General features: G+C 37.2%; 4 protein-coding genes across 6 annotated transcripts; all 4 read right to left on the bottom strand.

Annotated features, from left to right (window-relative positions):
* Positions 1–452: 452 nt before the first annotated feature.
* Positions 453–1310, bottom strand: LOC114362170 (uncharacterized). Its single transcript, XM_028317457.1, has one exon. The coding sequence runs from the start codon at positions 1308–1310 to the stop codon at positions 453–455; it is 858 nt and encodes a 285-aa protein (XP_028173258.1).
* Positions 1311–2699: 1389 nt separating this feature from the next.
* Positions 2700–12072, bottom strand: LOC114362169 (uncharacterized). The gene is made up of 19 exons (XM_028317456.1): positions 11995–12072; positions 11517–11653; positions 11287–11418; positions 11139–11204; positions 10654–10809; positions 10235–10339; positions 10048–10158; positions 9541–9678; positions 8887–9093; positions 8191–8331; positions 7646–7777; positions 7094–7357; positions 6727–6864; positions 5569–5703; positions 5141–5224; positions 4308–4394; positions 4024–4113; positions 3694–3807; positions 2700–2725 (listed from the first exon to the last, which is right to left on the bottom strand). The coding sequence occupies exons 2-19, from the start codon at positions 11638–11640 to the stop codon at positions 2700–2702; spliced, it is 2250 nt and encodes a 749-aa protein (XP_028173257.1). The 5' UTR covers positions 11641–11653; positions 11995–12072.
* Positions 12073–12259: 187 nt separating this feature from the next.
* LOC114362175 (uncharacterized) lies at positions 12260–13752 on the bottom strand. 2 transcript variants are annotated; one of them, XM_028317466.1, is made up of 5 exons: positions 13579–13752; positions 13226–13309; positions 13046–13135; positions 12529–12933; positions 12260–12456 (listed from the first exon to the last, which is right to left on the bottom strand). In XM_028317466.1, exons 2-5 carry the CDS (start codon positions 13305–13307, stop codon positions 12311–12313), a joined length of 723 nt encoding a protein of 240 aa, XP_028173267.1. In that variant the 5' UTR covers positions 13308–13309; positions 13579–13752; the 3' UTR covers positions 12260–12310. The 2 variants fall into 2 exon arrangements, with proteins under 2 accessions (XP_028173267.1, XP_028173268.1); XM_028317467.1 differs by having other exon boundaries at positions 13674–13752.
* A 338-nt stretch (positions 13753–14090) lies between these two features.
* LOC114362174 (uncharacterized) lies at positions 14091–18661 on the bottom strand. 2 transcript variants are annotated; one of them, XM_028317464.1, is made up of 4 exons: positions 18468–18661; positions 17703–18023; positions 16394–16545; positions 14091–14173 (listed from the first exon to the last, which is right to left on the bottom strand). In XM_028317464.1, the coding sequence occupies exons 1-4, from the start codon at positions 18490–18492 to the stop codon at positions 14150–14152; spliced, it is 522 nt and encodes a 173-aa protein (XP_028173265.1). In that variant the 5' UTR covers positions 18493–18661; the 3' UTR covers positions 14091–14149. The 2 variants fall into 2 exon arrangements, with proteins under 2 accessions (XP_028173265.1, XP_028173266.1); XM_028317465.1 differs by having other exon boundaries at positions 17703–17957.
* Positions 18662–19103: the final 442 nt, after the last annotated feature.

The following is a 19103-nucleotide window of genomic DNA, read 5'->3' as shown; positions in this document are numbered from 1 at the left end:
AACAAATTCAATACAGTGTTACAATAGTGAGAATCCCACGAAAACAAATCAAAAATTCAATAATATACCTAATAGGTAACAGTGTTACAAGAGTGATAACCCAAATTTAAAACTAAAATCGCAAATAATCTGATAACTTTTATCAGAACTAGCATCCAGTGTTAAATTTAGTATTAAAAAAAATCGCAGCATATGTACTTATCATAATATAATTACATATTTTTACTGTATATTCAATCTTCTTCCAAAAAAAAAAAAAAATTAAACTAAATTAAATAAATTAATACATGGTATAGGGAAAAAAAATCCGCCAACACAGTGAGTGGGAAAAGCCTCCAGGTACCAGAGCAACACCTAAGTCAAAGGAGTACAAAATCAGCTAAATCGGCGAAGCCTGGTGAGATCTTTCCTTATTTTTCTATATTGACATAACTAATATCTACTGTGTTTACTCAAAAACTTATAATTAGGCGTCCGGATCGGGTTCTCATTTCTTCGTTGTTCACAGCATTACCATTTTTGTTGCAGTTATTGAGTGTGGACTTTGTCACTCGTTGCTGAGACTTATTTGGTTGGGTGGATTGTATTTCTGTGTTGCTATGAACTATGAATGCTGGTTTTAAGCGATCTATTGAGATCGTTTTAATGACGTCCGAAATCATTATTTTGAAGTATTTATCGCCATGTTCCATAACCTTGAATGGCCCAGTGTATGGTGGTGTTAGGGGCTTAGTTACGTGGTCGCAACGAACGAATACGTATTTGCAGGTTTTTAGCGCTGGATGCACGAACGTTTTCCCTTCTCGGGGTTGCTTTTGGGGAACTGCAGATAAGTTTCGAATGTGCTCTCTTAATTCATGTAAGAAAGCGTCTGTGTCAAGGTTAGGCTTTGTTGTTTCGAAAAAGTCGCCAGGTAATTTCAAAGTTGTTCCGTATACAAGTTCTGCAGCTGATATTTCTGTATCATCCCTTAGGCTAGCTCTTAATCCCAGTAGTACAGTCGGTAACTCGTTTACCCACTTTTCTGTATTTCCCCTAGACATAAGGGCTGATTTAAGCGTTCTGTGCCATCGTTCAATCTTGCCGTTAGCCTGAGGGTGGTAGGCTGTTGTGTGAATTTTAGTTATGCCCAATCGCTTAGTTAGGTTTGTGAATAGATGCGATTCAAACTGCCGACCTTGATCGGTGGTTATTCGCAGCGGGCAGCCGAATCTGACGATCCATGATGAGTAGACAGCTTCAGAGATGCTTTCTGCAGTGATGTCCTTTAAAGGTATAGCTTCTGGCCATCCCGTGGCTCTGTCAATCATGGTGAGTATGTATCTATACCCTTGACAGTAGGTAAGAGGTCCTACTATGTCGATGTGAAGATGGTGAAATCGATCGCTTGATGGAAATGAGCGTAACGGAGAAATTGTGTGTCGTTGAATTTTTGATTTTTGGCAATTTATGCATGTCCTTGCCCAATTGTTTACGTCTTTGTTCATACATTTCCAAAAATATCGACTTGTGATCATTTTTCGTGTTGATCGTACGCCTGGGTGACTAATTCCGTGAATTGTGTTGAAGACNACGACCCTGAATCCCTTGAGATTGGCACTATCTATTACAGTAGTTATAATATCGTAATTGTCAACTGTATTCAAGCTTACAAGACAAAAATAAATTGTGTCAATTGAGAGGGAGCTGTTTTATTTAATTTTTTTTAATTTCATACAAGGAACGGTACTTATATAAATTTCTGCAAGCCGGACAACCTATTTTCCACGTGCAGACAATTCACCATCGTCTCCGTCTGCAACCGGTGGCGGTTCAATTCCAGTCACCAAGCCGCCAGGGAAAAATCCTTTCTTGCAGTGGCGCCCATCTTTTGATGTTTATTATTGCCACATTTTTTTTATGAAGTTTATGGGTGGAAAGCCAATAAAAGAAGCAACAGTGTGTGCTGACTATCCGCTCATACACTTCTATTTTGTTGTTAAATATTTTTTTATTAGGGAATCTCTCATGTGTGTGCTGTTGTTTGTCTTGTTAATTTTTGTTGTTTTATTTTATTTGTGATGCCCACATATTTTTTTTCAAGTTGTCAACCTTATACATTATTATTATGTTAACCATTATAACAGAGCGTACTACTCTATATGAGGTTAGTTTACATGATGTTAGGTTACATATTTTTTTTGTGTTGCAACTCTTATTTTGTATATTATGTTGGGACAAGTAAGTAACATTTTTTTTTTGTTAGGTTATATTTATTTTATACCTACATTGNATAATATCGTAATTGTCAATTGTATTCAAGCTTACGAGACAAAATAAATTGTGTCAATTGAGAGGGAGCTGTTTTATTTACATTTTTTGATTTCATACAAGGAACGGTAACTTTTATAAATTTCTGCAAGCCGGACAACCTCATTTTTCACGTGCAGACAATTCACCATCTTCTCAGTCTGCACCGGTGGCGGTTCAATTCCAGTCACCAAGCCGCCAGGGAAAAAATCCTTTCTTGCAACTTGTTGATATTTTATTTTCATTATTTCTAGAGTAATTCTAGTTCTTCTAGAGTTGTCATTATGCGAAGTTGACCAAATGCGAATTTGTCATTGTGAGAAATAGACATTATGAGAAGTTGTCTTTTAGCGAAGTTGACATTTTAAAAAGTTGTCATTTCGAGAAGTGGACATTTTGCGCCCCGGTTGTCATTTTGAGAAGTTGTCATTCCGAGCTGAAACGGTGAATCGTGAATATGATGTGACAGAGCATACAAATCTGAAGTCTCGCTGACGTTTGACCGTCATAAAAACACGCTGGCCGTGCCGCTCCCATACCTCAGGCACTAACTCAGAGCTAAACTAAATTGAACATCGTTTTATTATTGTACTTTCTATAATACATTTATAAAGCACTTGATTCACAAAGTATTTTTGCAGAATCATAATGTAATCGTGTAATCATCGTAATCGTGAGAAATGAATGATATACTTAAATTATTTCTTAGAGCGCACACAAATTGAGATAACCTCTAGACACACAAATAAGGTGATCTTATTTGTAGAGACTTGGTGACAAGATACATTTAATATCTTAGGCAGCTTTTCAGTAAGTTGAAAAAAGTTAGTTCAAAGGTAAGTGAATCTATATCTATAAAAGCGAAAGGTCACTGACTCACTCACTCATCACGAAATCTCAGAAACTAAAAATGCTAGGAGTCTCAAATTTTGCATGGGAGTTTTTTTAGAACGTAGGTGCTCACAAGACGGGGTTTTGCAAAATTCAACCCCTAAGGAGGTAAAACGGGGTCCACGCGTACGAAGTATATTCACTTATGAAATAACTTTGCGTATAATTAGACCTATCATCGCCCCAATCCGTCCCCCGGACACGGCCTGAGCCGAGGTCCGAGCCTACCGTGGCGCCCTCAGGCCGGGTCCGTAGTCCCCTCGATCGGGCCCACTAGAGTGAGCCCGCCGTAGGCTGGACTTTGGTCCAACACCGAGGTGGGCAACCCTCTAGTTGGGTTCGCCACTGATCGGGCGCTTTATGCGCTCGATACGGCCCGATCGCGAACGATCGCCAAACGGCCTTCTGTACTCGCCACTCTGCCCGGTGAAGCTGGAAAAGCTCCTCAAGCAACTAGCGCGCGTCCCTTCAAAAAAAAAAACCTACCATCGCATAAACATGTGACATTGTTACAGCGCGTGGATTCGACCGCTTCCACGAATTTATTCTGGTTCTCTGGGTAGCTGAAAAACCGGTGGATCGTTTTGGACGACTCGTCAACTTTCTTCAACGGCATCGACTTCCGTTCTGAAAGGAGTAGTTTGTTACAACATTTCAGCATTTGTATAAACGAAATAATGAAGAATATTAAGATTATAAATAATTGTATTTTTGTAAGACATAAAAGGCAGTAGTAGGCTTAGGGCTAAATTTCAAAGAATCATTAGATTACAGTGCCATTAAAAAAATGAAATGATTAAATACTTTTTCGGTGACGAGGAACACTTGAAACAGTAAACTTACTTGAATTATAAAAGAAGGGAAATCTGGAAGGACCAAGATTAATTTGCTTGAATCTTGACTTGAAACTTTTCGCAGAAGTGCCTACTCCACCTACAGTTAAAAGCATTTTAATAAATCAGCTGTAGTAAGTAACAATGTAAAATTTGTACTTGTACAATTATTGTCTCTCGTTCTTGGGTATTAATTTCATCATTATATTCAACACGTGGAATTTAATAAAAACAACCCTTTCCTGAATTTGCAACCCATCAAAAGGGTTTATATAGCTTAAAAATACAAGTTACCCGTGTCAGTTTTCTTTGCAGATGTACATTGCTTGATGAATGCGCTAATACCGGCTGATTTTTGTTGCATTACATTGGTATGAGTCCCTAAAAACACAATTATTAGTCAAATATTTACATAAACAAAATATCGCAATTGGCTGTTTCGTTTCAGCCAAATGATGTCCACTGCTGGACAAAGGCCTCCAACAAGGATTTCCACAACGACCGGTCCTACGCTGTCGGCTTCCATCCAGGTGCTTTCCGCGACCTTCACCAGATCGTCGGTTCACCTAGTGGGATGCCTGCCCTGTCTTCTAGCCCGTGGTCGCCACTTGAGAACTTTTCTGGCCCAACCACCGTATTTTGTACTTTGATAATTTCTTATAATCGTGTTGTTCATCTACGTCATAAATAAAAGCCTGTGATGCTAATGTGGCAATAAATATTTCCATTTGTAACATTTGCATAAAGATATGTGGGATAACAAACAAGTTGTTTTGGACAGGTCTACCATAATAAATTGAGGTTGGTTTCCAATACTTCGAAAAGTAGGTTTTTATCTGGATCAGTGAAGGACTAAATATAATACGGCGGGATCTATGTCAATTGAACTTTCATAACTATTTTCATTGGGTACGGATTATTTAGTAAAGGTATTTATTTCCTTTTTTGCTTCTGGCTGTACTTAACACAAACTGATGCTGAATAAGACAAAAAATACCTAACCTATTCATAAAAATCCAAACTTGTGACACCCTTTTAATAATCACATTTTATAAATTAACGTTTTAATTTTTAAACCAATCATTTGAGCGCAGAGTGAGATGACTAATTTTTAAATTCTGACTTACCCGTTTCTCTGTACACAAGTGTCAGTGTCTGGACATCCACGTCCTCCCAGATGATAGAACTTTGAAGGTATTCGAGCATACGAACTGCAACACGACAAACAAACAATTTACAAAAGTATTTTAATCTTATCGATAAACATATCATCAAATGAGCTATATGCAGCACTAGAAAGTGAAAGGTCCTTACTCTAGAGTGGTACCACTCTAGTGCAATTACGATAGTTTTCCTACCGTTTCAGCGCATTGGCGTCAATGTCTCAGTCACTAGCGAGTGAGACAGGACCTTACTGTACAGCGGCGTCAACTGGTGACCATAAACATAGTAGCATTATTCAATTCTCTCTTCCTAAAATGCCCATCTGCCTTCTATTTTTCATACTCTACATACTTATTTCTAAGTTACTAGATGTTATGATCCATTTTCTTACACTTTCCAAGTTTCGAATGTGACTTGGACCTGTGGGCCCACCTGGCGGCGGTTTTTTTCCACACGTGGTTCCAGCGGTGCCTGCATATGCGAGTTATGGATAGGTGCTTGCGTAGAGTGTCGAAAGGTCTTGCAACTGTAAAATACAGCACACTTTTTATAAAAAGTTTGTAAAAATAGGTTTTTCTGAGAAAAATACAAAATATAGATTTGGGTACACAGGAAAAAAGGGGATTTACACGAGGCTTACACTTACTAAGGTAAGGCTTAGAAATAAAGCATAACTTGATGCAGTTTAATGAGGGCTATCGTTTTTATATTTAACAGTTGGCACCCTTGGCGATTGACAGGACCTTACTCTAGTCTACAGTGGCGCCATCTTGATAAGTGCAAATGCGATAGTCCTCCTACCACTTTAGCGCCCACCAGTTGGTGCCACTGTCTTCGCTACTAGCAAGTGACAGGACCTTACTCTACAGTGGCGCAAACTGGTGAGCGCTAAAACGATAGCCCTCATTGGGTTATGGTACCCAATCAACCAATAGGTAGAAATATTTTTATGACCTGTCAAAACGCACCAATCTCATTTATTTTGTAATATTAGCTATTTTGTGTTATGACATGACACATTTCTGCAAACTAAGTTATCTATTTTATCTTGAAATGATTGGCTATATTGGTGTCAACTACCCAATAGTCTGTCACTATCCTTCAGTATTCGGTTCACTAATAACAGGGTCATGACCTATGGCATTGTGGGTCACGACGTAAGATGAGTGAGGTCCGATTGTGATTGGCATTACATTTGCGATGATGGAAGGAATTTGTAGCATTACAATAATTCTCTTTTTTGTAAGGTGAGTTCACCTAAAGATTCTATTCATGCCTTGCCAATCTCACAATTTTATTTATTTGGGTAAAATGTTACAGAAAAATAAATGTTATATCAATACGAATGAACATGAAATTCGAAACATTTTATAAGCATCCTGAACAATATTAATAGGAAATTGTAATTGATAAATGTAATGTTCTGTTCTAATAGGATTTTCTTACTTAATGAGGAAGAAAATTTTCTGTCCAGAGGTCACAACCCTGGTATTAGGGGAAAAAATTAATCAAAAATGTTACTTGATTCTACCCTTTGTGAGAGGCTTACTTTTGTATCTATAGCTGGGGAACCGCCGGTATCTGGAGTGCTTCTTGCAGTACTTCCTGACGTCACCGTGGAGGGTCAGCGAGTTTCTCCTCCCGCAGAGGCGGCAGTACTTAAGTTTTTCACGGTGGATTTTACTATCTGTTGGAAACGTTTTTATATACTGAAATTACGTTTTTAAAACTATAAAATCCTTTATAAACGGTCATTTGATTTGATAACAATTCCACCTTCGGCCTGATTTTTTTTACTTTCTGTCAGGTGAGATGCAGGCCAAGGTAGCCAATGTAAAAAAAAATGTTTGACGTTAATGAACCTAAATAGCTCTACCTATTCTGATCAGTGGTCATAACCCTAGAGTCAGATTTACCTGAATCAACAACTGAAGCCTTCACTTCGCTCTTATCCCCGCGACAGCCACAGAAGGAGTTCTGCAAGGCAGTGTTTTCAGACTCCTCGGACTTGATAAAGGTCATGCAGCTCTGCGACCTACAGGCAGGACACCAGGCGGTGGTGGCCTGGTCTTCGAGGTTGCAGTCGTCAACGTTCTCCAAGGTGTACTGGCTTGAGTAGTCGTCATGAATTTCTAAGTCAGTGCAAGCGAGGCTGCTAAGGGTTTTTGGGGATTCGATGCCTGTAAAAATATTGACTTAAGTCATATTAAAAATGTACGAAATTAACTTACTCGCTGATAGTTTTAGAGCGCTTTCACATATTTTAGGCGACTTTAGCAGCGCGACAAACGCGCGACAGAAGCGCGCAGATAATTTCATACTATATGACAGCGGATGCCAGCCTTCACATTATAAAAATGCTGCTGCCGCGTTGCTGTCGCGCTTCTTACGCCCTAATGTGAGGGCGGCCTTAGTTTTTTTCTAAACTTGTTCGGAACTCAAAAATTCAATACTAGTTTTTTTGTTACCATCTCCTTCAAAGTTAGTCGTTTTTTGCAGAATCTCGGACGGACATTCCACGTACGAAGGAGCAAAGGCTTGCTTTTCATCTTTTGAGTCTGCCACTGTCATCGACGGAAATTGAAGGTTCTTGCTGAATTCTAGAAAATATATTTTGGGATTCAAACAGAATAAGGAACATGTCTCTTATTGCTTACGCATTAGGACATTAATTGTAATGAAAAAGTATCATTATTCAAATTAAAATAGACAAGCAACTTAATTTAGTGAAATATCTGGTGGTAAAGTTAATTTGGAACCACTAGTCAGAACCAGCTGATATTATGTTGTCCCGAAGTGATGATACGGTTAAGCTATATTTAGAATGTCTAAAAATGCTCCAAAAAGGGCATACAAAATAAGCTAAATAACAAAAAATAAGTACGTCAATTGACTTCAGTGTCTACTATTGATAGTATATGTTTTTAACCGACTTCAAAAAAAGAAAGTCGGTTCCATGCTCCACTTTTTATTGATATCTATTTTCGTTCGATAAAAAATCTGAGAACCTTACCAGATCTGCATATAACAATCGGTCCTAAGCCCTTGTCGACCTTGTTGACACTCCGGCCCGCGAAAACGGACCCCGGCTCGTCTTCGTCGTGTAATCTCGAGATGACCACGGTCGGCTGCTCCACTAAAGGCATGTCCTTTACTGTAATAAATAACACTATTTAATGGCTAAGGAAAGAAAAATACTTAGAGCTTTGCTGAAGAATTCCTTTGGGTTAAGAGCCAAATATTCGTTTAGATACTTTCCTGCTGAACAGGCCAATAGGATAAACTCCATGTATTTCGTGGAGTGATTTTGTATCTTAAATTATTATCCAGCTATTAAAATTATTTCAAATGTTTGAAAAAGTGTTACATTTAAATTAGATTCGTGAAAGAAAACCGAGAAAAAACAATTGCGAATCGCGATTGCAATAGGTCGAGGAAAAGAAAAAGAAAAATGTTTCTAAGTGGCCAGTTGTACATCCATGGAGTTTGGACGTATGCAGCCTTAGCAACACATTATAAATGATAATTTTGTCATTTGTTTCGTGCAATAAACATTAACGTTTTTAAAAACTGACACTTCATTATGTCGCGTTTATTTTGAATATAAATAATTCATCAACCGTACAAAGGTTAGACTGATGTAGTACCTAAATAATCTATTTCCTCATATTTCCCCAGGGCTCCAAATAAACTATCTTTTCATACAGACCTGCCGTATCGCTTGGCTCAAAGGCGGCGTTTTCAAAAGGCTCCCCAATGTTGTTTTCGTTGCTCGCTTCCCTCTCACTGGGTTCTGTATACTCGCTGGTTTTGGCCAAACCTAAACAATAATTTTCATTGGACTGTTTCACATTTTCGTCGGATTTAGATTCAATATTAATCGCTCCGCGGCTGTGTGGGCTCATTGAGCGATAGCCTGGAATAACAAACAAACGGGCAGTTGAAATGAAACGAGTTGTCCAGATTGAGGGAGTTTGTGGTTTTTATTAATTGATCAACGCTTTTGTTGAGGGGAACACAACTTTGGAAACCGCGAAAGTGGATTTTATTGTTATTACTTTGATGAAATATTTTAATTTGCATATAAAATAAGTAGTTATTTAATTTAAAATTTAATTCAGTCAATTTATAGCCACTTTATATTACTAGCGGAAGTAACTACAGCTGACCAATAGTTATTATTGCTCAGTAATTTTTGTGACGAAAAAAATAAGTGCCAAAATACTAATTTAAATCTTTAAATCATTTTTCAAAATTACACTTTGCATGCTTACGGTTTTGGGAGTCCGAAACCGATGAAACGTAACACAACAACAATACAATCTTAAAATTTCTACTTTAAAAGTTCTAGAAAAGTTCTAACCAGATTCATTGTCTTTATTGGGGTACTCAAGTTCGCTTGAGAGCCAGTTGCTGATGTTGTCATTCGTCGTTTTGTAAACGTTGGCGCCAAACACCACTTTGGGTTTTACGGTTTCACCAAAACACGGCTTGTTGATTTCTGAAAGGTTAAGAAATCAAAGTCAAATATTGCAAAGGAGATAATAAGTAGGTAACTTGAGTTTCAATCAAGAAAGCTAAAATTTATATTGATTTAAATTTTATTGTAAGAGTCGAGTAGTTCAAAATATGGGTCAATGTAAATGACCATACAATTATAAACACAACAGTAGCTTAGTTAAACAAAAATATTTACCGTTTTAGGTCTGTTAATAGAACGTGTAAGACTTTTATTTACCATGATAGTAGTTAAATTCTGGTAAAGTGGTGTCCTACATAATGCTAATTACCAATTTCCATTCCCAATCATTCAACAGCCGGTCTGATTAATTAGTCATACCAATCAATCACTAGGTTATTAAGTACTTACCGACATTAATTACACTTTGAGCAGTATCAGCGCTGTCAGTCGACGATCGCTGTGTATTCCTCGGATTGGACTCCAATGAATTCACTGGAGTGTCTAATTCCATGAACCAATCTGGAATCATTGAATTGTTGTCCGTTTAGATTGATCAGAAATTCAAGTAATTGGCGAATAAATTGTTGATCCTAACCGTAAAATCTATCTCCATCTATGATGATATTGTTGCGTCTGTAAATCTGGCCTAGGGTCGGAATCGGTCTTGATGTTGTAGGTATGTGGTCATCTTGGTGGAAGTCTATAATAGAAATAATAGGTTGATAGATTAGTAATTATACGTATTCCCGAGGTATGGGAGCGGCACGAGAGGGATGACATTGATAAAATAAGTGACAGAGCATACAAATCTGAAGTATCGCTGACGTTTGACCGTTACAAAACACCATCCCGTACCGCTCTCACATTTCAGGCATTGACTCGGTTGAGCGCTAGACGAAAAAGCGATGATTTTAAGTAATGTAAATTTTAGGACCACAACTTATTTAACTTGCGCCAAAAAGTTTTCACCGGGGCTGGAAATGACTTTTGTTCATATTGCAAAAAATATTTTACCCGGAATATTAGGCACTTGAAGTCTCTGTATTCTTGGAGAGTCGCTTCCAAAGTAGCTGCTGTCTGGTCTGCTTGTATTGTGTTTTGGGGTTGGGCTCACTGAGCCAGTTTTACGCCTGGGTATGTGACTGGGCTTCGTCTTCTCTGGTTCACTCCCTATAAATTAACATGTTTTCTAAATAACGGTACTTTAGAAAATATAAAAATATTTAAAAGTAATAGTTTCTTCGATAAGGGAATAGAGTAATAGAGTATCAGAAATGCTTTCAGAACACTGGAAACTGGTTTTCAACTCACGAAACGTATAATATTCATTTATTTATTTTATTTTGTTCGAAAAACATACAGAGAAACAATAACAGACCAATAAACAAGAAACTATACACCATTTACATTATGCTATAGATTAAAATCTATGCGAACGATTTCGCGGCCAGAAGCTCGTCAAAAGTAAAAAGTACCATATAAAGTTTTTTGTGACTTACGTGGACTAGGTCTCCTCGTTCTTTGTGGCAAATGTTTTGGTTTGCTAGGCCCTGCTATAGTGTCTCCTTTAAAAATTAAATAATTACCAGATTTAATGCACGCAAACGTTTACAAAGAGAGCTTTCTTGGATGAAATGCGACGATTACCGGAATTGTCCAAATGTACAAAAGGTTTAGCAGCATTTTTGTCAACGTTTGAGTACAATGGGGCTTTTTTCACTCTCGGCAATTTGCTAACGCTTCGTTTCTTTTCGTGGTCAACGGTGTTTGATACAAAGGCTGAAAAAAACACGATTTTCATCATACTTTATCAATTCGGCTTTTCAGTCTTATAAATAACGAAATATCTTGAAAGTACTACAATGTTTCAAATATACCATTGTTTAGTTTGTCTTTAGAATTGACGCGATGTAATTTTAGTCGGTGACCGTATGCAACTATTAATTCAACTGGCCCATTCATTCCAGTTGCTCCAGGAGTCTTATCACTTGCAAGATCCATGAATTCTGAAAACCTAAAAAGACACGAGTGAAACAATTTATATTAATCCCAACTAATCCCAACTAATATTATAAATGCGAAAGTAACTCTGTCTGTCTGTCTGTCTGTCTGTCTGTCTGTCTGTCTGTCTGTCTGTCTGTTACGCTTTCCCGCTTAAACCTCGCAACCGATTTTGATGAAATTTGGCATAGAGATAGTTTGAGTCCCGGGAAAGAACATAGGATAGTTTTTATCCCGGTTTTTGAAACAGGGACGCGCGCGATAAAGTTTTTCTGTGACAGACAAAATTCCACGCGGGCGAAGCCGCGGGCGGAAAGCTAGTCTCCAAATAATATTTAGTGTTTCATTACTTACTCAAAACAATGGTAATAACTGGTAGATTTGACTTAACAATTTAGTCCTAAAATCTGTAAAGTTGAATCTTGCAGAGAGCACACCACTTTTTAAACAGAATTCAGATTACCAACTTCACATACTCGACATTTGTCACACCTTCACAGCTTAGGTTTTACATTAAGAATAACAAGATAAATATTTTTTTGCTTATTTAATTTTTACATTTAATTTTACTAAAAGCCTAAAACGTATTGTTTTCCATTTTGACATGTCAATTTGTCACAGTTTGAAATGTCAACCATGATGTTGTATTCTTGTAAAATCTGCCAGTGTTTTATTCTTCTTCCATTGCCTCTGGTTGGTCATCGATTTGCACTGGTTTCTCGACTCGGAGAGAAGCTTTTCTTTCTGCTTGAATTTCTTCTAACTTCTTGATGAGATCTTCTTGAACACTGTCTACTATTTCCTTGAGATTTTTAGCTGAAAAAGAATAGCATGTGAACCTTTATCTCGATAACTTTAAATAAACTTTTGAGTATTGAGGTATCTTACCAGTTTTCTGATTGAACTCTTCAGCAATCAAGGAAATCTTTTTTAGAGTTCCAACATACTTCGTAATCTCATTTGCTACATCGTGGTCGCCCCCTGTATTTACAGCTGCGTCTTCAGTAGGAACTCTTCTCCTTGCAGCTACTTTCAGCACATCACTACTAACGACCGGCATTTTCGGCATCTTGAAGGCTGGTTTATGGTGTTCTTCTGATACTGGTACTGGTTCACTAGCAGCGGCAGTAGTGGCATTGGCAACAGGAGCGGGAATGTCTAGTACATCATTCGGTAAAAGTTCAGGTGCAAATGTTTGCAATGTTTCAATTTTCATAGGCGACTCCTTCTTTTGTGGCGATTTTTTTGAGAATTTTATAGGCAAAGCATTTGTGATGCTGTCTATTATGGTTTCTGAAATAAGATTATCGCAGTAAAAGCTTTTGTATTTGTTAATAACCTACATTATTTTATCTCATCTCATCATAGCTTCGTTGCTGAAACAGAACATTCGTAAAACACTTACGCACTATATTTTTCGGTGATTCGGCTTCTTGCTTCTTTTTAGAAGCCAATTTTCTCGTGAGTTCTGCCAGAAACATCGAGCACGTTGGTCCTAAAACAATAACATTTCACTCGCAAATGGTTTTATTTACATTTTGTTCACGTGATTCTGTAGTGTTATTATAAGGTTTAATAATATTACCATCACTTTTACGTTTCTTTGTCGTCTTCGGCTTGGTAGCAGGCTTTTTATTTTTTGCTTTGTAACGAGCAGGTTTTTCCATACCTGTGAAAATGTGGATGTTGTATTATTATGTTTATATTTTAATAAATAAATTACATCTTCTGACAACAAATTATTTATTTTAGCTATAGTGCCTCTAAATGAATCTAAATAACAAAATTAATGGTGTTCTTATGGCTTCAAAATGTACTATTACCACTTGCGCTAAGTTATTACTTACACATTATTGCTATTGCTTTCGATAGGACCTTATCCGTGAATAAATAGAAATAGTAACAGAATAACTTATTTACAGAAATGATTGAAATTACCTTAGAAATATCTTATTACAAAGTAACTTATTCTCATCTTGAGGAAATAAATATTACCAACTTTTGGCAATAACTAAAAATAAATCGGTGCTCACAAATAGAAACGCCGGACGTCCCACGCGTGGGACTTCCGAAAATAAAGGGAAAATTTACTAAAAAATCCCGAACTAAAAATTTCACCAAAAAATTGACACTGACAAATTTACTTTTATTTTTTAATTATTTATCTGTGAAATATTACCAAACTTTTTGTCTATTAAAAAGGTCATCAACCAAAAAGTTTATATAAGTTCATGCACATTGCACACTCCTATCATAAGAATAATAACGTTAACTTAACCGACCTTTTTATTTCAAACCTTAGCATTTTATGTAGAGGAGGAAAATAAAGAAGGGAGGGTCCTAGTATTAACTAGTAGAGCAATCTCTATAGATTAATTTGTTGGAACAACGTTGGATAATAAATGAAAATCTTTTAATTGTATTAAACTGGTTTATTGAAAGTTAAGTGTATGTAAAGTAAAGTTAGTTTATCACTGTAGATGCGGGTCTGGTTGGTTGATCAGTGTTTTCATTTCGGATTTGCTGTAGGTTTCTGAAAAAAAAAAATGTTTTATTAATAAGTAAGTAGTACTTATTCGTAACAAACTTTATGCATCTTTAGGTTACTGTCAAAATTCCTCAAAAAGTTTCAGTGGGTCTAGACAAAGTGCAAATTATAATCGCAAACCAGTCGCAAAGTGGTCGAAAAGCCCCTTTTTTGTATGGAGTTTTGACCGATTCGATTTTCGATTCGATCAAAAAGTGCGTTTTGTCTAGGGGGGCAGATATAGTTAAAAAATACTGAACTGTCCTATGCATGACATTGACAGTGGGGCGCCACCGTCAATACCGGATCGCTGGTTCCGATTTTTGTCATGTTGGAAACCATATAGTTGAACGATGGTAGCGCCCCCCTGTCATTGAGTTTGGTGGGACAGTTCAGCGTGGGTCATCTATATCTGAATGACGTCATAATTTGTAAACAGATAAGTCCCTTGTTTTTTTATCAGCAAGTGGTGGAAAATTACCATAGCTGGGCATTAACTCGTTAATCCGTTAATCGTTAATTAACGAAGTTAACATTTCTATTAACGGATTAACTTTTAAGTTAACTTTAAAAAATGTTAACGGACTCGTTAACTTCCGTTAAATTATCCTAAGTCCGTTAATCGTTAATCCAGTACCTACTATTTACCAAAAAGATACAGCAGACACGCTGAAAAACGTTAGAAAAACGCGTTCTGACAAGTACGTTCGGGCTTCCAGAACTTCCAGAAGCCAAAACAACAGTTTTTGTAACCAGATCACTAACGACACTTGTTAGTATGTGTAGGACAACTCTTGCAACTGAATTTAAGACCAGTTTTCCTGACCCTATTGAGCTGTTTGTTATACCAGGCCTGTTCATCTCCGCGAGTTTACATCGAAAACAAAACACGCACGATGGCCCACCTACAGGACACTATTCGACAAGGCCTCACATACGAGCGAAAATTGACTCACTCACGCGTATTCTTGGATATGATGGAAGAAAATAAAGAAAATGGTGTACTAAATACTGTGCAGTATTTAACTGCCTAAATAATAATAAAAACACAGAATGTACTTTTTTAAGTTGCCTCAAGACACTGAGAGGTAAATAAGTAGTTAATATTATTCATGATAATTCATGCTAAATCATGTAAATCATTTCCTCCGCCATTTTCCGCAGTTTGGCACCTCACGTCACATCATTTTACCGAAGTCAGCCCTATAGCTTCGGCGCAGTGCCGATCACTGACGTTTGTCAACAAAATGGTGCTTGACTCTTGAGACAGGCTAAATTACACCATATTGTTAATGACATTGAGCATTTTTTTTTAAATACCTTCGCGAAGTAAAACTTCTGTACGTAGTACTTATTATTATTCTGTGGTTATACTTATGTAAGTACGATGACAATGCAATGTTATGTTACCATTGAGCTGGTCTAATGATGGAGTCATGAGGTGGCCAAAGGAACTCCGAAATGAAACAGAAGCATTGCTTCGAATTTGGGTTCGTTGGATTTGTCTTTTCGAGCACTTTAGTGCTAGATGATGTCCAGGGTCCTGATGATGGAGTCAGGAGGTGGCCATAGGAATTCCTAAACGGTGGAAACTTATCGAGTTTGGGTTTGCTGGATTTGTCCACTTTCGTGCTAAATTGTATTGTAATTAAACCAAGATTGAGATAATACCTACTGAAAAGTGTAAAATAAAATTATAATTAAAAAACTTTTTTAAAAACAAGCTTTTATTCTGAAATGCAATTGTACTAAAACGAAAAAAATAATTTTACTTATGCAAGGTTCAAATAATTTCGAAAGCTTGTAGCACAAACATAAAAAAGAGGAATAAATTCCATGCGCGATACAAGCTTTCGAAATTATTTGAACCTTACATACAATTATTTTTGTCGTTTTATTATCATGTGTTAACGGATTAACGATTAACGTTAACTTCCGTTAAATCTTGCTAAATGTAACGTTTTAACGTTTAACGAAGTTAATTTTTTTATTAACGGTTTAACGATTAACGAAGTTAACTATTTGATTAACGGTGCCCAGCTATGAAAATTACCTGTGTATCGCAATATGCTATACTGTCATAATCTGTAATCTACGGCACTAAAAAATATTTCTAGCAGTCTCGCTCCATCCAAGCATAACCTTTTTTTAATATAAAAGTTTATAAATATAATATAAAAGTTTATAAAATGTATATGAATTAAGATTACGAGAACAGTCTCTCACCGTGACAGTAGTGGATGGTTCCCGCCTCGACGCCGAGCCCTGTGTCTGCTGGACGTTGGTCTGCTCCTGAGTCAGCTTGGGCGTGGGCCCGTGCTCCGACCTGGCCTGCACCAGCCCCGCCGCCGCCACTGGGTTGGCTGCCGCTTGGTTCTCTGCAGAGAAAGTTGTGATCATTATCCAGTGGCAGGCTCAGGCCTGAAATATCCGTTTTCCGAAAAAGTATTTTTCGCAAAATGTCTGCTATTCAGAATATGAGCACGTCTCTTGCTTAATGTCAGCTTCTCAAAATGTCAACTATTTAAAATTGTCTGTCTCCAAGAATGAGTTTTTGTACAATGTTCGCTTTCAGATTATAGAAATTATAGAAATGTAAACATTATGAATAGAAGACCATCTAAGACTACACACATTTTAAATTGAAGACATTTCGATAAAGCTGACAAAATAGGAATGCAAACATGATGAGTACGTAAACTTTTTAAGAATTGTACATGTTAGAGAAATAGATATTAAATTTTAGGACTGAGCCAAGTGGCGACCACAGACCGGAACACCTATTACGACTATAGCTTTATGTATTGTTGTGTGTACTAGGACAGTGCATCATGCCATGGATTGCAGCACCTTATGATGTGCTTGGACAGCGTATAATGGGAATGTTCTCGTCATATCTTGAGTTTGTAATTCATATTGAATCAATTTAGGTAAAGGTTTGTAATAAGAATTTAGAGGCACGTGTAACAGTTAATATGACCTAGAATGTGTAATATAAAAATTGTAGAGACATCGCGAATATGCTTCAGGTATTAGGTATTTCATTATTTACCAAAATGTTTTTATTGAAGTTATGTCACAATACCGAGATAAATTAGAATGCGAATATTTGAAATTGGCAAAACTTTGTTGGTTTCTATACTACGGAAAATAAAAAATCATGGTTACCGATTCGAATAATATTCCCAAACGATAGACACGTGCCGCAGACAATAACGCGATTACTTGCCGCAGATATTCATTTCGCTGGAGATATTTTTGATCCACCATTTTTAAATCAATGATTCCTTTCAATCCCATGAATGTAACCAATATATTTTATTATTAAGGTCTGTTTTTTTTCATCTCACTGAATTCTCACGTCTCGGTGAGTTTATCGAGGTTATATTTATAGGAGGAACCGAATATTGGTTTACTTTGATCTAAATATTGTGTTTACTAACCAAAATATGATTTTGGTTCATTTGTTCCAAATAAGTCTCGGAAATGTGAGACAGCAAAGGTGCTTTTAATAAAAAGATAGGTAAAAATATACCTGTCAAGCCATGGTAGCTCTCATGGGCGTCGTAGAATTCTTCTCTGCTGTGCTCTTCTAGACCAGTAGGAGGCACGGAACTTTCGGACACGCTGCTTGACGTGTCGCTGGCAGCTCCTTGGTTGGCCCCAGGCTGTCCCTTCTTCTTTCTGTGCTTCTTCACCTTGGTTTCGGGAGCCGGGTTCTCCGCTGCCGGGTCATCCTTCACCAGGTCGTGGAGCTCTAGCACGAACGGCTGGTGCGTCTCGAACACCCCTGTATTAGATGACGACGATGAATCTTCGGAATCGGTTAAACCGAGAAGGTCTTCGATAACCCCATCTATAAAACGTTGAAGAAAAATTGCATTTTCCATATAGGCGCATGCACTTCTTCTTGCGTATTCTTTGACCGCGAGCTCCGAGAGAAGAATTAGGATGACCGTTAGTATGGTGGTCATGGTGAAAGATTCTAGAGTTTCGCGCGGGAATTCTGTCTTCTTTGGTGTAGCGGGTGTGGCTAATAAGAGATAATTTAAGGTTTCAACGAGGTTTTGTCTGCTGCGTCCCAGGCGGGATCTGCAACATGTCTCGTCACGCTCTAAGCGCCCTTCTACTACCTACCTTGACATATAAATGCTATTCATAATTTTTAGTGCCGTTTTACTTCATATTTTCAGAGAGCTCAAAGTTTTACATGATGCAGAATGTCGCATGTCCTCGCAAGAGACAAAACAAATGATCCAATTCTGATAGTAATTTGAGAAATAAAGTTAATTTTACTTACATTTATTTGGCTTACGGTTTTCCATCCTTGAAGTTTATATTTAGTTTATTTCTTAAAAAACAAATATAATTAACACAGTATGTTCACGTGGCCATGTTAAAACTATTTACCATTGAAAACAATGGTTATTGTTAATTATGAAACATTTTTGAAGATTTTAATTTGCTGCCGGCAGTTGCTTCGTCGAATTTTTACTTTGAAGTCTCTTTTGACGTTTATTTGAGTTTGGAACTAGAAAAATAAAGGAAAAAACAAATTATTTGCAATAAGGTTTTATATCAGAAAACTAAACATTCAAAACTTTTTGTTTTAATCTGAGATAATTTTTCAATAGGTTTATGAATAGGTTTACAAGTTGGATTCTCATCATATTAAACGATGGAAGGTTTCCTGTCCCATATAAATCCCAAGTAAAAACCCATTATATTTTCTTAACAAAGTAGAAGATAAACTTTAATGGCTAGTCCGTATATTTGCTTTGGTGAGTACCTACTTGGTGAAAGGGGGCGGAAATGATCGGTAAGGATATCTGTGGATCCACTACGGGTCATTTTTATGACCTCCATAAATCGTGGACGACACGCCGACTGTTCTGTTACTTACTTGAGTGAAGTGGTAGATCTACAGATAAACGAG

Source organism: Ostrinia furnacalis, unplaced genomic scaffold (genome assembly GCF_004193835.3).
Source record: "Ostrinia furnacalis isolate ACB-3 unplaced genomic scaffold, ASM419383v2 OfSCF6241, whole genome shotgun sequence".
NCBI lineage: Eukaryota > Metazoa > Arthropoda > Insecta > Lepidoptera > Crambidae > Ostrinia > Ostrinia furnacalis.
Note: the sequence above shows the minus strand (reverse complement) of the source record. Positions and strands in the feature narration are given on the sequence as shown.